Source organism: Salvelinus fontinalis, chromosome 25 (assembly GCF_029448725.1).
Source record: "Salvelinus fontinalis isolate EN_2023a chromosome 25, ASM2944872v1, whole genome shotgun sequence".
NCBI classification, from domain to species: domain Eukaryota; kingdom Metazoa; phylum Chordata; class Actinopteri; order Salmoniformes; family Salmonidae; genus Salvelinus; species Salvelinus fontinalis.
In genome coordinates this window covers 39,062,565-39,089,734 of record NC_074689.1, presented here as the reverse complement: position 1 = coordinate 39,089,734, position 27,170 = coordinate 39,062,565, and the positions used below count along the sequence as shown (strand labels likewise).

The 27,170-nt window shown below is 44.6% G+C and overlaps 1 protein-coding gene across 2 annotated transcripts in view; it reads right to left on the bottom strand.

The window, feature by feature from the left end:
- LOC129823270 (divergent protein kinase domain 2A-like) overlaps window positions 1-27,170 on the bottom strand; it is a 150,641-nt gene that overhangs the window by 29,692 nt on the left and 93,779 nt on the right. For both annotated transcript variants that reach the window (XM_055882192.1, XM_055882194.1), the window contains exon 3: window positions 15,213-15,516. In XM_055882192.1, the coding sequence (XP_055738167.1) occupies window positions 15,213-15,516 (304 nt within the window). The remainder of the gene's footprint in view (window positions 1-15,212; window positions 15,517-27,170) is intronic.

Here is a 27,170-nt window from a genome sequence, read left to right as displayed (position 1 = left end):
AAGACGGCACTGAATGTTCCTGAGTGGCATAGTTACAGTTTTGCCTTAAGTCGGCTTGAAAATCTATGGCAAGACTTGAAAATGGCGATCTAGCAATAATCAACAACCAACAGCTTGAAGAATAAAATCAATAAATAATGTGCATATATTTTACAATCCAGGTGTGCAAAGCTCTTAGACTTACCCAGAAAGACTCACAGCTGTAATCACTCTTAGAGACTTACCCAGCAAGTTGTAATCACTACCACAAGGTGACTGTAACATGTATTGACTCAGGGGTGTGAATACTTATGTAAATGCGATATCTGTTTTTTTACTGTCATTATGAGATATTGTGTGTAGATGGATGAGAAAATAAATCCATTGAATCCATGTTGAAATTCAGGCCCTGTGTGGGTCTATAACAAGGCGAAGCACAGGAAAAAGAAGAAAGGACTTTGTTGCTTCTTTCTCTGAAACTTCAAAATAGGCCGTCATTGTAAATAAGAATTTGTTCTTAAGTGAATTAAAGGTTAAATAAAACAAATTTAAAAAAAAATGTAAACCTGTTCCAATCACCTTCCTTCCCAACCAGGAAACAAACCAGATCATTTCCAATTCAAATGACTCCTTGAACTCCGGTTGACAGCGTGGTTAGTTCCTCCTACCCTGATATCAAGGCACCTCCATGTAAAGATGAGCAGGATTTGACATTCTCCTCGGTCTCCCTCTCGCTCCAAATCACCCTGAGACGCCATCGGGTCAAACACACAGAATACCAGTACCACACCAAAAAGCAGTTACATTTTACCAGACCAGCTTCGAAAAACGGTGTTTTCCAAAAGCCAGCGGGACAAATCTCTCCTATTGGTATGCTATACCTATGCTAGATTATATAGGCCAATATCTATCTTACCATGTACACTATATGAGCATATTTACTATTAGCTACACTGACCCTACTACACGTAGACGGTGTGATTGTGGCAGGAAACCAGATACCTGCTGAAGCGGTTTGCATGATGGGGTTGAAAATCAAATCAGCCTCTATTTAAATAGACAAGATTTTAACTCAGGTGGAAGTGTCTTTCAGTCTCAGCTCTGGTTGTTCTTAAATGGAGTATATATACACACACACACAGACACAGACACAGACACAGACACAGACACAGACACAGACACAGACACACACACACACACACAGAAATATATATAAACTCAGCAAAAAAAACAAAAACAAAGTCCTCTCTGTCAACTGTGTTTATTTTCAGCAAACTTAACATGTGTAAATATTTGTATGAACATAAGATTCAACAACTGAGACATAAACTGAACAAGTTGCACAGACATGTGACTAACAGAAATGGAATAATTTGTCCCTGAACAACAGCCAATCAGTTGTGTTGTGATAAGGTAGGGGGTGGTATAGAGAAGATAGCAGTATTTGGTAAAAGACCAAGTCCTTATTATGGCAAGAACAGCTCAAATAAGCAAAGAGAAACGACAGTCCATCATTACTTTAAGACATGAAGGTCAGTCAATACGGAATATTTCAAGAAGTTTTACAGTTTCTTCAAGTGCAGTTGCAAAACCATCAAGAGCTTTAATGAAGCTGGCTCTCATTAGGGCCGCCACAGGAAATGAAGACTCAGAATGACCTCTGTTGCAGAGGATAAGTTCATTATAATTAACTGCACCTCAGATTGCAGCCCAAATAAATGCTTCACAGAGTTCAAGTAACAGACGCATCTCAACATCAACTGTTCAGAGGAGACTGAATCAGGCCTTTGTGGTCAAATTGCTGCAAAGAAACCACTACTAAAGGACACCAATAAGAAGAAGAGACTTGCTTGGGCCAAGAAACACAAGCAATGGTCATTAGACCGGTGGAAATCTGTCCTTTAGTCTGATGAGTCCAAATCTGAGATTTTTGGTTTCAACCATCTTAGGTGAACGGATGATCTCTGTATGCGTGGTTCCCACCGTGAAGCATGGAGGAGGAGGTGTGATGGTGTGGGGGTGCTTTGCTGGTGACACTGTCTGTCATTTATTTAGAATTCAAGGCACACTTAACCAGGATGGCTACCACAGCATTCTGCAGTGATACGCCATCCCATCTGGTTTGAGCTTAGTGGGACTATCGTTTGATTTTCAACAGGACAATGTACCAACACACCTCCAGGCTGTGTAAGGGCTATTTGACAATCACCCGACCTCAACCCAATTGAGATGGTTTGGGATGAGTTGGACCGCAGCGTGAAGGAAAAGCAGCCAACAAGTGCTCAGCATATGTGGGAACTCCTTCAAGAATATTGGAAAAGCATTCCAGGTGAAGCTGATTGAGAGAATGCAAAGGCATGTGCAAAGCTTACATAAATGCAAAATACCATGGCATTTGGCATCATGCGGCAGGGACTGGGAGACTAATGATTATCGAGTCAACAATGAACGGAGCAAAGTACAGAGAGATCCATGATGAAAACCTGCTACAGAGCACTCAGGACCTCAGACTGGGGCGAAGGTTCACCTTCCAACAGGACAACGACCCTAAGCACACAGCCAAGACAACGCAGAAGTGGCTTCGGGACAAGTCTCTGAATGTCCTTGAGTGGCCCAGCCAGAGTCCAGACTCTGCAGAGAAGAATAGGAGAAACTCATACCGAAGAAGACTCTATGCTGTAATCGCTGCTAAAGGTGCTTTAATAAAGTACTTTGTAAATGGTCTGAATACTTATGTAAATGTAATATTTTAGTTATATTAGCAAAAAAATAAAAAAAATGTTTACCTTGTCATTATGTGTCAATTGATGAGGATTTAGATTTTTTTTTAAATAATAATAATTTAGAATAAGGCTGTAATGTAACAAAATGTGGACAAAGTCAAAGGATCTTCCTGGGTCTGAATGCTTCCAGAATGCACTGTATAAGCTACATTGTACACACACACACACACACACACACACACACACACACACACACACACACACACACACACACACACACACACGGCGAGTGCCCATCTGCTCTTTTGTGGTGACAGACCTTGTACTTTGGCCAGCATTTTTATCTCAGTGTGTGTTTGTCACGATCCATCCCCATCTCTCACTCCCACGCAGACACAGACACAGACACAGACACAGACACACACACACACACACACACACACACACAATCTGTCAGAGGGCACAGTGGTGGCACCAGTCCCCCACAGACAGTGGTTTTATCATTTTAATAGGATGTCTACAGGGGCACACATCTAAAAGGCCTATCCCACCCTCTGCTGTAGTGCTGGGGAGGGAGGTGTGTGTGTAGACGGGGCGTTAGAGGGGAAACTAGTGACATGGTTCCTGCATGGACAAGATATGAAAGTTTGTTCCACTTTGGTTCATCTATTGCTGTTATCACTTTTGAAGGACAGACTGGGACAACGTCAGCATGTCATCTCAATCTAGTTAGATCTGTGCATCGCTTCCATAGTAATGTACATGTTGGACATAAAGCCCAACAGAACCGGTAAACTGTACCATCTGTACCATCGCCCTAATGTTGGACAGAAAACCCAAGCAGAACCGGTAAACTGTAGCATCTTTCCATAGGTACCATCGCCCTAATGTTGGACAGAAAACCCAAGCAGAACCGGTAAACTGTAGCATCTTTCCATAGGTACCATCGCCCTAATGTTGGACATAAAGTCCAAGCAGAACCGGTAAACTGTACCATCTGTACCATCGCCCTAATGTTGGACATAAAGCCCAAACAGAACCGGTAAACTGTAGCATCTTTCCATAGGTACCATCGCCCTAATGTTAGACATAAAGCCCAAGCAGAACCGGTAAACTGTACCATCTGTACCATCGCCCTAATGTTGGACATAAAGCCCAAACAGAACCGGTAAACTGTAGCATCTTTCCATAGGTACCATCGCCCTAATGTTAGACATAAAGCCCAAACAGAACCGGTAAACTGTACCATCTGTACCATCGCCCTAATGTTGGACATAAAGCCCAAACAGAACCGGTAAACTGTAGCATCTTTCCATCTGTACCAGTGTGACCGTAATCTCTCGTGGATACTACACCATTATATCTTTGGCAGCATCTGTCACGACTGACTGGAATACGTGAGATACCGCCGCAGCGTTAGGTCCGGTGTTTTTGGGGGTTTGCAATGGTTATTTGGACGTATCACAAAGCCTCGCTTCAACTGGGGGGGGGGGGGGGTGAGTTTTCCTTTAGAGTGGGCGGAGACTCCATTTCTACCACGTACGGTCATGTATCTGACCCAATTGAAGATTCGAGTTGTGGGTTAACAGAGATGACTATCACCCTGATCCTCTCCCAGCCCAAACCTCGATAAGAGACACTACTGAGGAAAAGAGGATAGGTTGAGAAACACATGCTGACATAAGACAGGTTTAATCCACGTGTCAAATATGTTATGTAGTGTGGTAGTGTGGTGTGGTGTGGTAGTGTAGTGTGGTAGTATAGTGTGGTAGTATAGTGTGGTAGTGTAGTGTGGTAGTGTAGTGTGGTAGTGTAGTGTGGTAGTATAGTGTGGTAGTATAGTGTGGTAGTGTAGTGTGGTAGTATGGTGTGGTAGTATAGGGTGGTAGTATAGTGTGGTAGTGTAGTGTGGTAGTGTAGTGTGGTAGTATAGTGTGGTAGTGTAGTGTGGTAGCGTAGTGTGGTAGTGTAGTGTGGTAGTATAGTGTGGTAGTATAGTGTGGTAGCGTAGTGTGGTAGCGTAGTGTGGTAGTATAGTGTGGTAGTATAGTGTGGTAGCGTAGTGTGGTAGCGTAGTGTGGTAGTATAGTGTGGTAGTATAGTGTGGTAGTATAGTGTGGTAGTGTAGTGTGGTAGTGTAGTGTGGTAGTGTAGTGTGGTAGTGTAGTGTGGTAGTATAGTGTGGTAGTATAGTGTGGTAGTGTAGTGTGGTAGTGTAGTGTGGTAGTGTAGTGTGGTAGTATAGTGTGGTAGTATAGTGTGGTAGCGTAGTGTGGTAGTGTAGTGTGGTAGTATAGTGTGGTGGTATAGTGTGGTAGTATAGTGTGGTAGTATAGTGTGGTAGTATAGTGTGGTAGTATAGTGTGGTAGTATAGTGTGGTATTATAGTGTGGTAGTATAGTGTGATAATATTGTGCGGCAGTATAGTGTAAAAGTGTAGTGTGGTAGTATAGGGTGGTAGTATAGTGTGGTAGTGTGGTAGTATAGTGTGGTAGTGTGGTAGTATAGTGTGGTAGTATAGTGTGGTGGTGTGGTAGTGTGGTAGTGTAGTGTGGTGGTGTGGTAGTGTGGTAGTATAGTGTGGTGGTGTGGTAGTGTGGTAGTATAGTGTGGTAGTACAGTGTGGTAGTATAGTGTGGTAGTGTGGTGTGGTAGTATAGTGTGGTAGTATAGTGTGGTGGTGTGGTAGTATAGTGTGGTAGTATAGTGTGGTAGTGTGGTGTGGTAGTATAGTGTGGTAGTATAGTGTGGTAGTGTAGTGTAAAAGTGTATGGTGGTAGTATAGTGTGGTAGTATAGTGGGGTAGTGTAGTGTGGTGGTATAGTGTGGTAGTATGGTGTGGTAGTGTAGTGTGGTAGTATAGTGTGGTAGTATAGTGTGGTAGTGTGGTAGTATAGTGTGGTAGTGTAGTGTGGTAGTATAGTGTGGTAGTGTGGTAGTATAGTGTGATAATATTGTGTGGCAGTATAGTGTAAAAGTGTATGGTGGTAGTATAGTGTGGTAGTATAGTGGGGTAGTGTAGTGTGGTGGTTTAGTGTGGTAGTATAGTGTGGTAGTGTGGTAGTATAGTGTGATAATATTGTGTGGCAGTATAGTGTAAAAGTGTAGTGTGGTAGTATAGGGTGGTAGTATAGTGTGGTAGTGTGGTAGTATAGTGTGGTAGTGTGGTAGTATAGTGTGGTAGTGTAGTGTGGTAGTATAGTGTGGTAGTATAGTGTGGTGGTGTGGTAGTGTGGTAGTATAGTGTGGTGGTGTGGTAGTGTGGTAGTATAGTGTGGTGGTGTGGTAGTGTGGTAGTATAGTGTGGTAGTACAGTGTGGTAGTATAGTGTGGTAGTGTGGTGTGGTAGTATAGTGTGGTAGTATAGTGTGGTGGTGTGGTAGTATAGTGTGGTAGTATAGTGTGGTGGTGTGGTAGTATAGTGTGGTAGTATAGTGTGGTAGTATAGTGTGGTAGTATAGTGTGGTAGTATAGTGTGGCAGTATAGTGTGGTAGTGTGGTGTGGTAGTATAGTGTGGTAGTATAGTGTGGTAGTGTAGTGTGGTATTATAGTGTGGTAGTACAGTGTGGTAGTATAGTGTGGTAGTATGGTGTGGTAGTATAGTGTGGTAGTATGGTGTGGTAGTGTAGTGTGGTAGTATAGGGTGGTAGTAAATTGTGGTAGTATAGTGTGGTAGTATAGGGTGGTAGTATAGTGTGGTAGTATAGTGTGGTGGTGTGATACTATAGGGTGGTAGTATAGTGTGGCAGTGTGGTAGTATAGGGTGGTAGTATAGTGGGGTAGTGTAGTGTGGCAGTGTGGTAGTGTAGTGTGGTAGTATAGTGTGGTAGTGTAGTGTGGTAGTATAGGGTGGTAGTATAGTGTGGTAGTGTGGTAGTATAGGGTGGTAGTATAGTGGTGTAGTGTAGTGGTGTAGTGTGGTAGTATAGTGTGGTAGTGTAGTGTGGTAGTATAGTGTGGAAGTATAGTGTGGTAGTATAGTGTGGTAGTATGGTGTGGTGGTGTAGTGGTGTAGTGTGGTAGTATAGTGTGGTAGTGTAGTGTGGTAGTATAGTGTGGTAGTGTGGTAGTGTAGTGTGGTAGTATAGTGTGGTAGTATAGTGTGGTAGTATAGTGCGGTAGCATATTGTGGTAGTGTGGTGTGGTAGTATAGCGTGGTAGTATAGTGTGGTGGTATAGTGTGGCAGTGTGGTAGTATAGGGTGGTAGTATAGTGGGGTAGTGTAGTGGTGTAGTGTGGTAGTATAGTGTGGTAGTGTAGTGTGGTAGTGTAGTGTGGTAGTATAGTGTGGTAGTATAGTGTGGTAGTGTAGTGTGGTAGTGTAGTGTGGTAGTATAGTGTGGTAGTGTAGTGTGGTAGTATAGGGTGGTAGTATAGTGTGGTAGTGTGGTAGTATAGGGTGGTAGTATAGTGGGGTAGTGTAGTGGTGTAGTGTGGTAGTATAGTGTGGTAGTGTAGTGTGGCAGTATAGTGTGGTAGTATAGTGTGGTAGTATAGTGTGGTGGTGTGGTAGTATAGTGCGGTAGCATATTGTGGTAGTGTGGTGTGGTAGTATAGCGTGGTAGTATAGTGTGGTGGTATAGTGTGGAAGCAGTGTGGCAGTATAGTGTAGTGTGGTAGTATAGTGTGATAGTGTGGTAGTGTAGTGTGGTAGCAGTGTGGCAGTATAGTGCGGTAGTATTGTGTGGTAGTATAGTGTGGTGGTGTGGTAGTATAGTGTGGTAGTATAGTGTGGTAGTATAGTGTGGTGGTGTGGTAGTATAGTGTGGTAGTATAGTGTGGTAGTACAGTGTGGTAGTACAGTGTGGTAGTATGGTGTGGTAGTATAGGATGGCAGTAAATTGTGGTAGTATAGTGTGGTAGTGTGGTAGTGTAGTGTGGTAGTATAGTGTGGTAGTGTAGTGTGGTGGCATATTGTGGTGGTGTGGTAGTATAGTGTGGTAGTATAGTGTGGTAGTATAGTGTGGTAGTGTAGTGTGGTAGTATAGTGTGGTAGTATAGTGTGGTAGTATAGTGTGGTAGTGTGGTAGTGTAGTGTGGTAGTATAGTGTGGTAGTGTAGTGTGGTGGCATATTGTGGTGGTGTGGTAGTATAGTGTGGTAGTATAGTGTGGTAGTATAGTGTGGTAGTGTAGTGTGGTAGTATAGTGTGGTAGTATAGTGTGGTAGTATAGTGTGGTAGTACGGTGTGGTAGTGTAGTGTGGTAGTGTGATGTGGTAGCATATTGTGGTAGCGTAGTGTGGTAGTATAGTGTGGTAGTGTGATGTGGTAGCATAGTGTGGTAGCGTAGTGTGGTAGTATAGTGTGGTAGTGTGATGTGGTAGCATATTGTGGTAGCGTAGTGTGGTAGTGTAGTGTGGTAGTGTGGTAGTGTAGTGTGGTAGTATAGTGTGGTAGTATAGTGTGGTAGTGTGGTAGTGTAGTGTGGTAGTATAGTGTGGTAGTGTGGTAGTGTAGTGTGGTAGTATAGTGTGGTAGTGTAGTGTGGTAGCATATTGTGGTGGTGTGGTAGTATAGTGTGGTAGTATAGTGTGGTAGTATAGTGTGGTAGTGTAGTGTGGTAGTGTAGTGTGGTAGTGTAGTGTGGTAGTATAGTGTGGTAGTGTAGTGTGGTAGTATAGTGTGGTAGTGTGATGTGGTAGCATATTGTGGTGGTGTGGTAGTATAGTGTGGTAGTATAGTGTGGTAGTGTAGTGTGGTAGTGTAGTGTGGTAGTGTAGTGTGGTAGTATAGTGTGGTAGTGTAGTGTGGTAGTATAGTGTGGTAGTGTGGTGGTGTGGTAGTGTGGTAGTATAGTGTGGTAGTACAGTGTGGTAGTATAGTGTGGTAGTGTGGTGTGGTAGTATAGTGTGGTAGTGTAGTGTGGTAGTGTAGTGTGGTATTATAGTGTGGTATTATAGTGTGGTAGTATGGTGTGGTAGTATAGTGTGGTAGTGTGGTGTGGTAGCATAGTGTGGTAGTGTGGCAGTATAGTGTGGTAGTATAGTGTGGTAGTATAGTGTGGTAGTGTGACAGTATAGTGTGGTGGTATGGTGTGGTAGTATAGTGTGGTAGTATAGTGTGGTAGTATAGTGTGGTAGTATAGTGTGGTAGTATAGTGTGGTAGTGTGACAGTATAGTGTGGTAGTATAGTGTGGTAGTATAGTGTGGTAGTGTAGTGTGGCAGTATAGTGTGGTAGTGTGGCAGTATAGTGTGGTAGTATAGTGTGGTAGTGTAGTGTGGTAGTGTGGTAGTATAGTGTGGTAGTGTGGTAGTATAGGGTGGTAGTATAGGGTGGTAGTATAGGGTGGTAGTATAGTGTGGCAGTATAGTGCAGTAGTATAGTGTGGCAGTATAGTGCAGTAGTATAGCGTGGTAGTATAGTGTGGTAGTATAGTGTGGTAGCATAGTGTGGTAGTGCAGTGTGGTAGTATAGGGTGGTAGTGTGGTAGTATAGTGTGGTAGTATAGTGTGGCAGTATAGTGTGGTAGTGTGGTAGTATAGTGTGGTAGTATAGTGTGGTAGTATAGTGTGGCAGTATAGTGTGGTAGTGTAGTGTGGTAGTGTAGTGTGGTAGTATAGGGTGGTAGTATAGTGTGGTAGCGTAGTGTGGTAGTATAGTGTGGTAGTATAGTGTGGTAGTATAGTGTGGTAGCGTAGTGTGGTAGTATAGGGTGGTAGTATAGTGTGGTAGTATAGTGTGGTAGCGTAGTGTGGTAGTATAGGGTGGTAGTATAGTGTGGTAGTATAGTGTGGTAGTGTAGTGTGGTAGTATAGGGTGGTAGTATAGTGTGGTAGTGTGGTAGTATAGTGTGGTAGTGTGGTGTGGAAGTTTAGTGTGGTAGTATAGTGTGGTAGTGTGGTAGTATAGTGTGGTAGTGTAGTAGTATAGTGTGGTAGTATAGTGTGGTAGTGTGGCAGTATAGTGTGGTAGTATAGTGTGGTAGTATAGTGTGGTAGTGTGGTAGTATAGTGTGGTATTATAGTGTGGTAGTATAGTGTGGTAGTGTGGTAGTATAGTGTGGTATTATAGTGTGGTAGTATAGTGTGGTAGTGTGGTAGTATAGTGTGGTAGTGTAGTGTGGTAGTGTGGTAGTGTAGTGCGGTAGTGTGGTAGTATAGTGTGGTAGTATAGTGTGGTAGTATAGGGTGGCAGTATAGTGTGGCAGTATAGTGTGGTAGTATAGTGTGGTAGTGTAGTGTGGTAGTGTAGTGTGGTAGCGTAGTGTGGTAGCGTAGTGTGGTAGTGTAGTGTGGTAGTGTGGTAGTGTAGTATGGTAGTGTAGTATGGTAGTGTAGTGTGGTAGTGTAGTGTGGTAGCGTAGTGTGGTAGTGTGGTAGTGTGGTAGTGTAGTGTGGTAGTGTAGTATGGTAGTGTAGTATGGTAGTGTAGTGTGGTAGCGTAGTGTGGTAGCGTAGTGTGGTAGTGTAGTATGGTAGTGTAGTATAGTGTGGTGTGGTAGTGTAGTGTGGTAGTATAGTGTGGTAGTGTAGTGTGGTAGTGTAGTGTGGTAGTGTAGTGTGGTAATGTAGTGTGGTGTGGTAGTGTGGTAGTATAGTGTGGTAGTGTAGTGTGGTAGTATAGTGTGGTAGTATAGTGTGGTAGTGTGGTAGTGTGGTTATGTAGTGTGGTAATGTAGTGTGGTAATGTAGTGTGGTGTGGTAGTATAGTGTGGTAGTATAGTGTGGTAGTGTGGTAGTGTGGTTATGTAGTGTGGTAATGTAGTGTGGTAATGTAGTGTGGTTGTGTAGTGTGGTAATGTAGTGTGGTTGTGTAGTGTGGTTGTGTAGTGTGGTAGTGTAGTGTGGTAATGTAGTGTAGTGTGGTTATGTAGTGTAGTGTGGTAGTGTAGTGTGGTATTGTAGTGTGGTATTGTAGTGTAGTGTGGTGAATGTAATGTAGTGTGGTTGTGTAGTGTAGTGTGGTAGTGTAGTGTGGTTATGTAGTGTAGTGTGGTGAATGTAATGTAGTGTGGTTGTGTAGTGTAGTGTGGTTGTGTAGTGTGGTTATGTAGTGTAGTGTGGTAATGTAGTGAAGTAAGGCTCATATCTACTGTTGTTAGTCTGACACCCCTGAAAAATGAATATTGACAACAAAGAGGACAGCAGGTGGGGGTAACAGAACAAGGACAGCAGGTGGAGGTAACAGAACAAGGACAGAGGACAGCAGGCGGAGGTAACAGAACAAGGACAGAGGACAGCAGGTGGTGGTAACAGAACAAGGACAGCAGGCGGAGGTAACAGAACAAGGACAGAGGACAGCAGGTGGTGGTAACAGAACAAGGACAGCAGGTGGTGGTAACAGAACAAGGACAGAGGACAGCAGGTGGGGGTAACAGAACAAGGACAGAGGACAGCAGGTGGTAGTAACAGAACAAGGACAGAGGACAGCAGGCGGTGTTAACAGAACAAGGACAGAGGACAGCAGGCGGTGGTAACAGAACAAGGACAGAGGACAGCAGGTGGAGGTAACAGAACAAGGACATCAGGTGGTGGTAACAGAACAAGGACAGAGGACAGCAGGTGGTGGTAACAGAACAAGGACAGAGGACAGCAGGTGGAGGTAACAGAACAAGGACAGAGGACAGCAGGTGGTGGTAACAGAACAAGGACAGCAGGTGGAGGTAACAGAACAAGGACAACAGGTGGTGGTAACAGAACAAGGACAGAGGACAGCAGGTGGTGGTAACAGAACAAGGACAGAGGACAGCAGGTGGTAGTAACAGAACAAGGACAGCAGGTGGTGGTAACAGAACAAGGACAGAGGACAGCAGGTGGTGGTAACAGAACAAGGACAGCAGGTGGTGGTAACAGAACAAGGACAGAGGACAGCAGGCGGTGGTAACAGAACAAGGACAGAGGACAGCAGGTGGTGGTAACAGAACAAGGACAGAGGACAGCAGGTGGGGGTAACAGAACAAGGACAGAGGACAGCAGGTGGAGATAACAGAACAAGGACAGCAGGTGGGGGTAACAGAACAAGGACAGCAGGTGGAGGTAACAGAACAAGGACAGAGGACAGCAGGCGGTGGTAACAGAACAAGGACAGAGGACAGCAGGTGGAGGTAACAGAACAAGGACATCAGGTGGTGGTAACAGAACAAGGACAGAGGACAGCAGGTGGTGGTAACAGAACAAGGACAGAGGACAGCAGGTGGAGGTAACAGAACAAGGACAGAGGACAGCAGGTGGAGGTAACAGAACAAGGACAGAGGACAGCAGGTGGAGGTAACAGAACAAACACAGCAGGTGGGGGTAACAGAACAAGGACAGAGGACAGCAGGTGGTGGTAACAGAACAAGGACAGAGGACAGCAGGCGGTAGTAACAGAACAAGGACAGCAGGTGGTGGTAACAGAACAAGGACAGCAGGTGGGGGTAACAGAACAAGGACAGCAGGTGGGGGTAACAGAACAAGGACAGCAGGTGGGGGTAACAGAACAAAGACAGCAGGTGGGGGTAACAGAACAAAGACAGCAGGTGGGGGAAACAGAACAAGGACAGAGGACAGCAGGTGGTGGTAACAGAACAAGGACAGCAGGTGGTGGTAACAGAACAAGGACAGCAGGTGGTGGTAACAGAACAAGGACAGCAGGTGGGGGTAACAGAACAAGGACAGCAGGTGGGGGTAACAGAACAAGGACAGCAGGTGGTGGTAACAGAACAAAGACAGCAGGTGGTGGTAACAGAACACGGACAGCAGGTGGTGGTAACAGAACACGGACAGCAGGTGGTGGTAACAGAACAAGGACAGAGGACAGCAGGTGGGGGTAACAGAACAAGGACAGCATGTGGGGGTAACAGAACAAAGACTGCAGGTGGGGGTAACAGAACAAGGACAGCAGGTGGGGGTAACAGAACAAGGACAGCAGGTGGGGGTAACAGAACAAAGACAGCAGGTGGGGGTAACAGAACAAGGACAGCATGTGGGGGTAACAGAACAAGGACAGCATGTGGGGGTAACAGAACAAGGACAGCAGGTGGGGGTAACAGAACAAAGACAGAGGACAGCATGTGGGGGTAACAGAACAAGGACAGCATGTGGGGGTAACAGAACAAAGACAGCAGGTGGGGGTAACAGAACAAAGACAGAGGACAGCATGTGGGGGTAACAGAACAAGGACAGCAGGTGGGGGTAACAGAACAAAGACAGAGGACAGCAGGTGGTGGTAACAGAACAAGGACATCAGGTGGTGGTAACAGAACAAGGACAGCATGTGGTGGTAACAGAACAAAGACAGAGGACAGCATGTGGTGGTAACAGAACAAGGACAGCAGGTGGGGGTAACAGAACAAAGACAGCATGTGGGGGTAACAGAACAAAGACAGCATGTGGGGGTAACAGAACAAAGACAGCATGTGGGGGTAACAGAACAAAGACAGCATGTGGGGGTAACAGAACAAAGACAGCATGTGAGGGTAACAGAACAAAGACAGCATGTGGGGGTAACAGAACAAAGACAGCATGTGGGGGTAACAGAACAAAGACAGCATGTGGGGGTAACAGAACAAAGACAGCATGTGGGGGTAACAGAACAAGGACAGCATGTGGGGGTAACAGAACAAGGACAGCAGGTGGGGGTAACAGAACAAAGACAGAGGACAGCATGTGGGGGTAACAGAACAAGGACAGCATGTGGGGGTAACAGAACAAAGACAGCAGGTGGGGGTAACAGAACAAAGACAGAGGACAGCAGGTGGTGGTAACAGAACAAGGACAGCAGGTGGTGGTAACAGAACAAAGACAGCATGTGGGGGTAACAGAACAAAGACAGAGGACAGCATGTGGGGGTAACAGAACAAGGACAGCAGGTGGGGGTAACAGAACAAGGACAGCATGTGGTGGTAACAGAACAAGGACAGCATGTGGTGGTAACAGAACAAAGACAGAGGACAGCATGTGGTGGTAACAAAACAAGGACAGCAGGTGGGGGTAACAGAACAAAGACAGCATGTGGGGGTAACAGAACAAAGACAGCATGTGGGGGTAACAGAACAAAGACAGCATGTGAGGGTAACAGAACAAAGACAGCATGTGAGGGTAACAGAACAAAGACAGCATGTGGGGGTAACAGAACAAAGACAGCATGTGGGGGTAACAGAACAAAGACAGCATGTGGGGGTAACAGAACAAAGACAGCAGGTGGGGGCAACAGAACAAAGACAGCAGGTGGGGGTAACAGAACAAAGACAGCATGTGGGGGTAACAGAACAAAGACAGCATGTGGGGGTAACAGAACAAGGACAGCAGGTGGAGGTAACAGAACAAGGACAGAGGACAGCAGGTGGTGGTAACAGAACAAGGATAGCTAGGAGAGACACACACACACGGGCACGAGAACAACAAACACGCAAAGAACACAGACACTGGGTGTCATAGCAAAAGAGAAAACAGCAGACAGACAGAGAGACCTCATATATCCAGCCTGATCACTGGAAATAGATGTTGATTTTGGACGTTTGAAAAGGTCCTGACAACGTGGATATATGTCTTCCTCAGCCCTGCACTGGGCGCGAACTCATGATGCTCGGAGTCCAAGCAAGCTGCTCAGACTACTGGGCCACCGTAGATCACAACACTCTAGCACACCGTGAGAATACTGATGATACCCGATGGTAATAGAGCATTTATTTTCTATTATTTTGATTTAAGACTTCCCCAAACCATACCCCTAACCTTAATGCCTAAGCCGTTACTCTTTGAGTGGTTTCAACCCAGTAACCACGCGTAATGAACCCGGGAACCACGCGGAATGAACCCGGTAACCACGCGGAATGAACCCGGTAACCACGCGGAATGAACCCGGTAACCACGCGGAATGAACCCGGTAACCACGCGGAATGAACCCGGTAACCACGCGGAATGAACCCGGTAACCACGCGGAATGAACCCGGTAACCACGCGGAATGAACGCGTCAAAAATAGACGTTTGTCCATAATACATTGAATTTCGAATGGAAACTGAAATCTTATTTCAAATTTCAAATTTAATTTCCTTTTGGGTACTTCAGATCACCACAGGTCATCGTAATCATCTCTGGCCTTCCGCGTGGCCTTATCACATATAAAATAATATGATTTTAAAATAAGAATACAATGATAAAGCTGTGACACATTATCCTAAACATAAACCATCAACTTAGTGAACCCCATTGGTGTTTAAAATGAGGGTTTCAGCATGAAATATCATGTTGATGTCTTTGTTTTAAATGTTTTGGTGTTAAACTGGTGGTAGTAATGAAAAATGTCAATAATTGGAAGAGTTGCAGGGCTAATTGAAAATAATTACATTGTAAATTAAATGAATCTTTTCATTAATCAGGCTATTTTATCGTGAACAATATGGTCTATCCACTAGAAATTTGTGGACAATATGGACAAAAAAGTATACATTTGTCAAGTATAAAATCAGTCACCAAAATTGCCAAAGATTCCAGTAACTTTGGTAAATTAAACTTTGGTAAATTACTGGTAGCTTTGCAACCATGACCCATGACCCCCACCCGGCGGTGTGCCAATAACAACTCACTTTGTTTGATCAGCCTCTTGTCGGCCACCAGGACGTTCTCACCGTCCACCACGATGACCTTTCCGTCCCGCGGCCCCACGGCAAAGTTATCGAAGCTCACGTCCAGCAGGTAGAGGGCGAACTCAAAGTCGTTGTTGGTGAGCTGCTCAGCGATGTCCATCAGCTGTCGGGCCAGGTCGACCCTCTTGTCCCACGGAGCGTTGTAGAAAGACCACAGCTCCTCGCCGACGTAGTTCACCGCCACCACGCGACCACACGCTCCCAGGTACTTGGCGAACGGCCAGCCCTCGTCTGACGGGAAACTCTGTAGGGGAGAGAGAAGGGATGTTGATAATTAGGAGAAAGGGGTATGGAGGAAAGAAGGGTTGGAACCCTCGTCTAACAGAAAGCTCTGAAGGAAGAAGTCCTGTTTTCATTTAAAGCAGGACGAACATATGAAGAGATATGGGGGACACACACATAGGAGGGATGAAGATCATTTGAGAAGAGAGGAGGAGGGAAGAGGAGATTAATACACAAGTCTGTGCCTGATTATTGGCAAAGTCGGTGGGATATTAACACAGAAAAACACAAAGAAGTCCCCAAAATATATTGGGGAAAAATGACATGTGGATGTAGACAATGCCTGGCTTGTGTAGAGCCCTCAGCTATAGTAAAACAGTCCATTATAATTACAGTAAGACCAATGGCTGTCAATGTTAATGGCTGTCATTCATTGAATCAGATGGCTCATTCATTTACAAAACCCGCTGATATTGCCAACTACATTAATGATTTTTTTTTATTGGCAAGATTAGGAAATTTAGGCATGACATGCCAGCAACAAACGCTGACACTACAAATCCAAGTATATCAGTATATTAGCCCAGTAATCAAAATTCATGAGACACGATCAAAAAGTTCCGTTACAGTCCGTAGAAACATGTCAAACGATGTATAGAATATATCTTTAGGATGTTTTTAACATAAATCTCCAATAATGTTCCAACCGGAGAATTCCTTTGTCTTCAGAAATGCAATGGAACTCTCTCGCGTGGACGCGCATGGTCAGCTCATGGAACTCTGCCAGACTCCTGACTCAAAGAGCCCTCTTTCACCCCTCCTTCACAGTAGAAGCATCAAACAAGGTTCTAAAGACTGTTGACATCTAGTGGAAGCCTTAGGAAGTGCAATATGACCAATATCCCACTGTATATTCGATAGGCGATGAGTTGAAAAACTACAAACCTCAGATTTCCCACTTCCTGGTTGGATTTTTTTCTCAGGTTTTTGCCTGCCATATGAGTTCTGTTATACTCAGACATAATTCAAACAGTTTTAGAAACTTCAGAGTGTTTTCTATCCAAATATACTAATAATATGCATATCTTAGCTTCTGGGACTGAGTAGCAGGCAGTTTACTCTGGGCACCTTATTCATCCAAAATACTTCCCCCAGCCATAAGAAGTCGGCCACTACTAGCACACAGCTCAGACACCCATGCATACACCACAAGACATGCCACCAAAGGTCTCTTCACAATCCCTAACTCCAGAACAGACTATGGGAGGAGCACAGTACTACATAGAGCCATGACTACATGGAACTCTGTTCCACATCAAGTAACTGATGCAGCAGTAGAATCTGATTTTAAAAACAGATGAAATACACCTTATGGAACAGTGGGGACTGTGAAGCAACACACACATGATAACATACGCACTATACACACGTACACATGGATTTTGTGTTGTAGATATGTGGTAGTGGAGTATGGGTCTGAGGGCACAAACTTACTGATTCTGTCGTGAATGTATTGTAATGTTTTAAAATTGTATAAACTGCCTTAACTTTGCCGGACCCCAGGAAGAGTAGCTGCTGCCTTGGCAGGAACTAATGGGATCCATAATAAACCCCAGGAAGAGTAGCTGCTGCCTTGGCAGGAACTAATGGGATCCATAATAAACCCCAGGAAGAGTAGCTGCTGCCTTGGCAGGAACTAATGGGGATCCATAATAAACCCCAGGAAGAGTAGCTGCTGCCTTGGCAGGAACTAATGGGGATCCATAATAAACCCCAGGAAGAGTAGCTGCTGCCTTGACAGGAACCAATGGGGATCCATAATAAATACAAATTCAAATGGAGAGTGTAAATAACAGATTGAGGATGTGTTGGTATTACAGATTGGCTTTAATAAATACACAGATACAGCAGACAGTTGATGGTTTGAGTTGTTACTGAGCTGGTAAACGCTGGTTAAACAATTAGTTGTTCTGGGATACTAGTTAAAAATAGGCAGTTAGCCGAGCATCAGTACCAGGGCTGGTACATTCACCATGTTGTCATTATGAACATTGTCAGGGAAACGGTTGGTCAAATTTGATTCCGGCCCCCGTCCTTGTTATGTGTGTGTGTGTGTGTGTGTGTGTGTGTGTGTGTGTGTGTGTGTGTGTGTGTGTGTGTGTGTGTGTGTGTGTGTGTGTGTGTGTGTGTGTGTGTGTGTGTGTGTGTGTGTGTGTGTATTTGGAAGGAAGCAGCTTCAATATTGCAGTAAGGCAAACACACACACACACACACACACACACACACACACACACACACACACACACACACACACACACACACACACACACACACACACACACACACACCTGAAACGAGGAGTGTGTGCTACAGCTGTAGATGGCTAACTGGGCTCTGAGGAACTGGATTGGCTACGTCTCATTAAATTATCTCTCTCTTTTGCTCAATCTCTCTCCCTCCATTCCAGGCCTAGTTAGTCAGCTAAGTTAGTCAGCTAACTAGGCCTGTGAATGGAATAGATTAAGTTATATCAAGTGTGTAATATGATAACCTAGCCTAGTTTAGCATGTACAATGTAATATCAACTAGTTTAGCTTGTACAATATAATATTTGTATTTATTAAGGATCCCCAAAGCAGACAGCTACTCTTCCTGGGTTCCAGCAAAATGAAGGCAGTTTATAAAGTTTTAAAAACATTACAATAGATTCACAGATTTCACAACACGCTGTGTGCCCTCTGGCCCCTACTCCACCACTACCACATATCTACAGTACTAAATCCATGTGTATGTATAGTGCATATGTTTGTGTTGCTTCACAGTCCCCGCTGTTCCATAAGGTGTATTTTTACCTGTTTTTTAAATCTGATTCTACTGCTGCATCAGTTACCTGATGTGGAATAGAGTTCCATGTAGTCATGGCTCTATGTAGTACTATGGAATAGAGTTCCATGTAGTCATGGCTCTATGTAGTACTGTGGAATAGAGTTCCATGTAGTCATGGCTCTATGTAGTACTGTGGAATAGAGTTCCATGTAGTCATGGCTCTATGTAGTACTGTGGAATAGAGTTCCATGGAGTCATGGCTCTATGTAGTACTGTGGAATAGAGTTCCATGTAGTCATGGCTCTATATAGTACTGTGGAATAGAGTTCCATGTAGTCATGGCTCTATGTAGTACTGTGGAATAGAGTTCCATGTAGTCATGGCTCTATGTAGTACTGTGGAATAGAGTTCCATGTAGTCATGGCTCTATGTAGTACTGTGCACCTCCCATAGTCTGTTCTGGACTTGGGGACTGTGAAGAGACCTCTGGTGGCATGTCTTGTGGGGTATGCATGGGGTGTCTGAGCTGTGTGCCAGTAGTTTAAAACAGACAGCTCGGTTCATTCAACATGTCAATACCTCTCATAAATAAAAGTAGTGATGAAGTCAATCTCTCCTCCACTTTCAGCCAGGAGATTGACATGCATATTATTAATATTAGCTCTCTGTGTACATCCAAGGGCCAGCCGTGCTGCCCTGTTCTGAGACAATTGCAATTTTCCTAAGGCCTTTTTTGTGGCACCTGACCACACGACTGAACAGTAGTCAAGGTGCGACAAAACTAGGGCCTGTAGGACCTGCCTTATTGATAGTGTTGTTAAGACAGAGCATCGCTTTATTATGGACAGACTTCTCCCCAACTTAGCTACTACTGCATCAATATGTTTTGACCATGACAGTTTACAATCCATAGTTACTCCAAGCAGCGTATTCACCTCAACTTGTTCAATTTCCACATTATTTATTACACAATTTAGTTGAGGTTTAGAGTTTTAGTGACTGATTTGTCCCAAAATAAAATGCTTTTAGTTTTTGAAATATTTAGGACTAACTTATTCCTTGCCACCCACTCTGAAACGAACTGCAACTCTTTGTTAAGTGTTGCAGTCATTTCAGTTGCTGTGGTAGCTGACGTGTGTAGTGTCGAGTCGTCTACATGAACTCAGCAAAAAAAAGAAACGTCTTCTCACTGTAAACTGTGTTAATTTTCAGCAAACTTAACATGTGTAAATATTGTTATGAAAATAACAAGATTCAACAACTGAGACATAAACGGAACAAGTTCCACAGACATGTGGTATAACAGAAATGGAATAATGTGTCCCTGAACAAAGGGGGGGTCAAAATCAAAAGTAACAGTCAGTATCTGGTGTGGCCACCAGCTGCATTAAGTACTGCAGTGCATCTCCTCATGGACTGCACCAGATTTGCCAGTTCTTGCTGTGAGATGTTACCCCACTCTTCCACCAAGGCACCTGCATGTTCCCGGACATTTCTGGGGGGAATGGCCCTAGCCCTCACCCTCCGATCCAACAGGTCCCAGACGTGCTCAATGGGATTGAGATCCGGGCTCTTTGCTGGCCATGGCAGAACACTGACATTTCTGTCTTGCAGGAAATCACGCACAGAACGAGCAGTATTGCTGGTGGCATTGTCATGCTGGAGGGTCATGTCAGGATGAGCCTGCAGGAAGGGTACCACATGAGGGAGGAGGATGTCTTCCCTGAAACGCACAGCGTTGAGATTGCCTCAGGCTCAGTCCGATGATGCTGTGACACACTGCCCCAGACCATGATGGACCCTCCACCTCCAAATCGATCCCGCTCCAGAGTACAGGCCTCGGTGTAACGCTCATTCCTTTGACGACAAACACAATTCCGACCATCACCCCTGGTGAGACAAAACCGCGACTCGTCAGTGAAGAGCACTTTTTGCCAGTCCTGTCTGGTCCAGCGACGGTGGGTTTGTGCCCATAGGTGACATTGTTGCCGGTGATGTCTGGTGAGGACCTGCCTTACAACAGGCCTACAAGCCCTCAGTCCAGCTTCTCTCAGCCTATTGCGGACAGTCTGAGCACTGATGGAGGGATTGTGTGTTCCTGGTGTAACTCGGGCAGTTGTTGTTACCATCCTGTGCCTGACCCGCAGATGTGATGTTCGGATGTACCAATCCTGTGCAGGTGTTGTTACACGTGGTCTGCCACTGCGAGGATCAGCTGTCCGTCCTGTCTCCCTGTAGCGCTGTCTTAGGCGCCTCACAGTACGGACATTGCAATTTATTGCCCTGGCCACATCTGCAGTCCTCCTTGCAGATGAGCAGGGACGCTGGGCATCTTTCTTGGATAAGAGCGTCTGCTAAATGACTTAAATGTAAATGTTTTGGTGTTTTTCCAGAGTCAGTAGAAAGGCCTCTTTAGTGTCCTAAGTTTTCATAACTATGACCTTAAATGCCTACCGTCTGTAAGCTGTTAGTTTCTTAACGACCGTTCCACAGGTGCATGTTCATTAATTGTTTGTGGTTCATTGAACAAGCATGGGAAACAGTGTTAAAAACCCTTTACAATGAAGATCTCTGAAGTTATTTGGATTTTTACGAATGATCTTTGAGAGACAGGGTCCTGAACAGGGGACATTTCCTTTTTTGCTGAGTTTACATAGACACACTGACTTTACTCAACGCTTTGTAAAGATCGGAAAAAGTAAATGTGCCTCGACAGACAGCTGCCCCGGGGAATTCCTGATTCTACCTGGATTATGTTGGAGCTTCCATTAGAAGAACACCCGTAGTTCTGTTAGACAGGTAACTCTTTATCCTCAACATAGCAGGGGGTGTAAAGCCATAACACATTATAGCAGGGGGTGTAAAGCCATAACACAGCAGCAGACTATGATTGAAGAGTAACAAAACAGACTCCACAATATTTTTTATCAACTTCTCTCAGCCAATCAGTCATTTGTGTCATATGGTAACCTAGCCTAGCCTGTAGTGTTATATGGTAACCTAGCCTGTAGTGTTATATGGTAACCTAGCCTAGCTTGTAGTGTTATATGGTAACCTAGCCTGTAGTGTTATATGGTAACCTAGCCTAGCCTGTAGTGTTATATGGTAACCTAGCCTAGCCTGTAGTGTTATATGGTAGCCTAGCCTGTAGTGTTATATGGTAACCTAGCCTAGCCTGTAGTGTTATATGGTCACCTAGCCTAGCCTAGCCTAGCCTGTAGTGTTATATGGTAACCTAACCTAGCCTGTAGTGTTATATGTTAACCTAGCCTAGCATGTAGTGTTATATGTTAACCTAGCCTAGCCTGTAGTGTTAAATGGTCACCTAGCCTAGCCTGTAGTGTTATATGTTAACCTAGCCTATCCTGTAGTGTTATATGTTAACCTAGCCTAGCCTGTAGTGTTATATGTTAACCTAGCCTAGCCTGTAGTGTTATATGGTCACCTAGCCTAGCCTGTAGTGTTATATGTTAACCTAGCCTAGCCTGTAGTGTTATATGGTAACCTAGCCTAGCCTGTAGTGTTAACGTAAACTCACCCCATTCCGTACAAGTGTGCGTAACCGCGACATTCAAACGAGGCTGTAATGAAAGCGAATGGGACTGAGGTGACCGTGTTGGCATCAAAATCCAGGGCGTGAACTACGTTCCGATTCAGCGTTGATTGACATGGTAATGGACTAATAGTATTTGAGAAAAGATGAAAAAACCGACCCCTCCGATGCTGTACGTTGCATCGTGACGTGTCACTACGTAACGTACAGCGTGCGTTTGCAGCTCATGTTGTGCCGTACAGCCTCTTTCCACCAGGGGTAGCCCTTCTCTCGCAGATTAAAATCATGCTTGAACCATATAAACTTGTAAGAAAACTTCCATTATTCATGATTTTGGTCCAAATTAATATAATTATTGCTAATATTAAACTAATATTTCATGACTAGGGTGCAAGAGAGAAGAGCAGAGGGAAGAGCAGAGAGAGAAGAGCAGAGGGAAGAGCAGAGAAGAGAGCAGAGAGAGAAGAGCAGAGGGAAGAGCAGAGAGGGAAGAGCAGAGAAGAGAGCAGTGAGAGAAGAGCAGAGGGAAGAGCAGAGAAGAGAGCAGTGAGAAGAGCAGAGAAGAGAGCAGTGAGAGAAGAGCAGAGGGAAGAGCAGAGAAGAGAGCAGAGAGAGAAGAGCAGAGGGAAGAGCAGAGAAGAGAGCAGTGAGAGAAGAGCAGAGGGAAGAGCAGAGAAGAGAGCAGTGAGAGAAGAGCAGAGGGAAGAGCAGAGAAGAGAGCAGTGAGAGAAGAGCAGAGGGAAGAGCAAAGGGAAGAGCAGAGGGAAGAGCAGAGGGAAGAGCAGAGAAGAGAGCAGTGAGAGAAGAGCAGAGGGAAGAGCAGAGAAGAGAGCAGTGAGAGAAGAGCAGAGGGAAGAGCAGAGAAGAGAGCAGTGAGAGAAGAGCAGAGGGAAGAGCAGAGAAGAGAGCAGTGAGAGAAGAGCAGAGGGAAGAGCAGAGGGAAGAGCAGAGGGAAGAGCAGAGAAGAGAGCAGTGAGAGAAGAGCAGAGGGAAGAGCAGAGGGAAGATCAGAGAAGAGAGCAGAGAGAGAAGAGCAGAGGGAAGAGCAGAGGGAAGAGCAGAGGGAAGAGCAGAGAAGAGAGCAGTGAGAGAAGAGCAGAGGGAAGAGCAGAGGGAAGAGCAGAGGGAAGAGCAGAGAAGAGAGCAGTGAGAGAAGAGCAGAGGGAAGAGCAGAGGGAAGATCAGAGAAGAGAGCAGAGAGAGAAGAGCAGAGGGAAGAGCAGAGAAGAGAGCAGAGAGAGAAAAGCAGAGGGTAGAGCAGAGGGCAGAGCAGAGAAGAGAGCAGAGAGAGAAGAGCAGAGGGAAGAGCAGAGGGCAGATCAGAGAAGAGAGCAGAGAGAGAAGAGCAGAGGGAAGAGCAGAGGGAAGAGCAGAGAAGAGAGCAGAGAGAAGAGCAGAGGGAAGAGCAGAGGGAAGAGCAGAGGGAAGAGCAGAGAAGAGAGCAGTGAGAGAAGAGCAGAGGGAAGAGCAGAGGGAAGAGCAGAGAAGAGAGCAGTGAGAGAAGAGCAGAGGGAAGAGCAGAGAAGAGAGCAGAGAGAAGAGCAGAGAAGAGTGAGGGTGAAGAGCATAGAGAAGAGCAGAGAGGAGAGCAGAGAGAAGAGAAAGAGAGGAGAGCAGAGAGAAGAGCAGAGAGAAGAGAAAGAGAGAAGAGCAGAGAGAAGAGCGAGGGTGAAGAGCGAGGAGGGTGGAGAGCAGAGAGGAGAGAGTAGGGAGAGCGAGGGAGGTGGAGAGCAGAGAGGAGAGAGTAGGGAGAGCGAGGGAGGTGGTGGGGAATAAACAGGAAGGCATTGAGAGGAGCAGAATATGAAATCCACTAAACGTTATCTAACTCAGAATAGACTGAAGAGAGAGTCCTGGTTGGGACACACGGCTCAATGTGGTTCTGAGGCTTCTCTCCTCTTCACTGCCCTTTGAAATGCGTTAAGGAGGGAGGGAAGGGTGTAAAGCATGCATAGGGACTGATTCTCTCTCCCATATCTCCTAGAAGTCGTGGTTTGTGGGTTTCAGACTCAGAAATGTTGAAAAGCCCAAAAAATTGCCAATGACACAGCACTCAAACCCGCTGTGTTACGTGTTGGCTTACAGAATTCCCTGCTCCAGTCGATCGATAAAGAGCCTTCCTCTCTGCTACAGAGCTGTATGATATACAGCACAGTTACACAGAGATCTCTGGAGCCACGTGTTTTACTTCCAGTACTTTACAAAGCTAGTAAATAAGAGATAAAAGCCGACGTCCTGAACATTACCTCGGAAATAATAACCCCTGGAGCCAGCAAAGCTGTTTATCCTGCGTATTACACCACAGACGCTAAAGACAACAATACTAAGCACAAATGTACCGGCAGAAAATAAAAAAAATTCTCATCTTTTGGATGCTTGAGACGCGGCCCAGTTGTTCGTTAGATTAGTTCTGATATTTAGGACGCGACCCAGTCGTTCGTTAGATTAGTTCTGATATTTAGGACGCGACCCAGTCGTTCGTTAGATTAGTTCTGATATTTAGAACGCGACCCAGTCGTTCGTTAGATTAGTTCTGATATTTAGGACGCGACCCAGTCGTTCGTTAGATTAGTTCTGATATTTAGGACGAGACCCAGTCGTTCGTTAGATTAGTTCTGATATTTAGGACGCGACCCAGCCGTTCGTTAGATTAGTTCTGATATTTAGGACGCGACCCAGCCGTTCGTTAGATTAGTTCTGATATTTAGGACGCGACCCAGTCGTTCGTTAGATTAGTTCTGATATTATGGACGCGACCCAGTCGTTCGTTAGATTAGTTCTGATATTTAGGACGCGACCCAGTCGTTCGTTAGATTAGTTCTGATATTTAGGACGCGACCCAGTCGTTCGTTAGATTAGTTCTGATATTTAGAACGCGACCCAGTCGTTCGTTAGATTAGTTCTGATATTTAGGACGCGACCCAGTCGTTCGTTAGATTAGTTCTGATATTTAGGACGCGACCCAGTCGTTCGTTAGATTAGTTCTGATATTTAGAACGCGACCCAGTCGTTCGTTAGATTAGTTCTGATATTTAGGACGCGACCCAGTCGTTCGTTAGATTAGTTCTGATATTTAGGACGCGACCCAGTCGTTCGTTAGATTAGTTCTGATATTATGGACGCGACCCAGTCGTTCGTTAGATTAGTTTCTGATATTTAGGACGCGACCCAGTCGTTCGTTAGATTAGTTCTGATATTTAGGACGCGACCCAGTCGTTCGTTAGATTAGTTCTGATATTTAGGACGCGACCCAGTCGTTCGTTAGATTAGTTCTGATATTTAGGACGCGACCCAGTCGTTCGTTAGATTAGTTCTGATATTTAGAACGCGACCCAGTCGTTCGTTAGATTAGTTCTGATATTTAGGACGCGACCCAGTCGTTCGTTAGATTAGTTCTGATATTTAGGACGCGACCCAGTCGTTCGTTAGATTAGTTCTGATATTTAGAACGCGACCCAGTCGTTCGTTAGATTAGTTCTGATATTTAGGACGCGACCCAGTCGTTCGTTAGATTAGTTCTGATATTTAGGACGCGACCCAGTCGTTCGTTAGATTAGTTCTGATATTTAGGACGCGACCCAGTCGTTCGTTAGATTAGTTCTGATATTTAGGACGCGACCCAGTCGTTCGTTAGATTAGTTCTGATATTTAGGACGCGACCCAGTCGTTCGTTAGATTAGTTCTGATATTTAGGACGCGACCCAGTCGTTCGTTAGATTAGTTCTGATATTTAGGACGCGACCCAGTCGTTCGTTAGATTAGTTCTGATATTTAGGACGCGACCCAGTCGTTCGTTAGATTAGTTCTGATATTTAGAACGCGACCCAGTCGTTCGTTAGATTAGTTCTGATATTTAGGACGCGACCCAGTCGTTCGTTAGATTAGTTCTGATATTTAGGACGCGACCCAGCCGTTCGTTAGATTAGTTCTGATATTTAGGACGCGACCCAGACGTTCGTTAGATTAGTTCTGATATTTAGGACGCGACCCAGTCGTTCGTTAGATTAGTTCTGATATTTAGGACGCGACCCAGTCGTTCGTTAGATTAGTTCTGATATTTAGAACGCGACCCAGTCGTTCAATCCTTATGTTCCGTTGCCATGGTCGCTGGCAACGTTCTTATCCCTTGCCAGCTAACTGACGGCTAACCCAGTCACGCCCTCTGCAGCCAGAATAACACCAAAGTAGCTGTTTTCTACTGACATTCATTTGGATACATCCTTAACAATGAGTTGATGATGCCTGATTTTGCCTGGCATAACTAGAGAAGTGTGTCTTGTCGTCAGGACACTGGTCCACACTGACGGAGATCCACACTGAGGAGATCGCATCGCATATCAAACACTAGGCCAGAAGTTGGCTAAATAGTTTGAGGAGAGTGCATTGCATGGTTCAATGAAGTATAACGTTTTCAAAAGGGAAAACTATTTCATTTGAAACACGTTATGTTCCCTTGAATGTTATCTATGCACTTTCAGGGTTTGTCACAAATTTATTTGAGTAAAAATATATATATTTTTTAAGCGTTTGCTTAATTCACCTCCTAAAAAAAGTCATTTGGTGGGACAATAAATACATTTTTAATTCTGACCATTATTTCTAGAGTAAAATGAATATATACATGGTCTCAAATATTCAGCATTAAAGAAGTTGTTACAATATATATATATTTTTTCTTCTCACTTTTCACTGGACAACCCCTCATTTTGAATGACTGTCAACTAAAATTTCTGTTAAATAAATTAAAACCATATAACATCTTACAGAAATGCATTTCTCTTATAGGCTTTTCTCTGCATTTTTTAAACATAATTTTATTTTATTTATTTCTTTACATTAAAAACACTGGTTGTACCTGTCATGACGTTGGCCTGGGGGTAGGTTTATGGCAGTCATAAATACCTCTTTTCCCCTTTTTCCCTCTCCCTACTATAACTGATGTGACATAAGAAACCCCATTGGTTAACATAGAGATTCTGGGAACGTCAGAAGTTGGGGGGAAATGAACTATATTCTGGTAATCCGACCAACTGAACATATGCGGTGGTACTTAAGGTATATTATGTCAGTTCGGTTGCCCTCTGACACATTCTCATCAATGATAGAATGACATAAACTCTACTGTGCAAAGTCTAAACGTCAGAGATATCGGATTCACATGGAATTGTTGTTTAATTCAAATGTTTGAATATGAAATTATTTGTGAAGAGATTAAATGTAATTTTAGCTTCCAAATGAGAAATTTGGGTTTTCATAAATTTGGCCTCTGCTCAACCAGTGGCCCGCCCCTGTGAAGA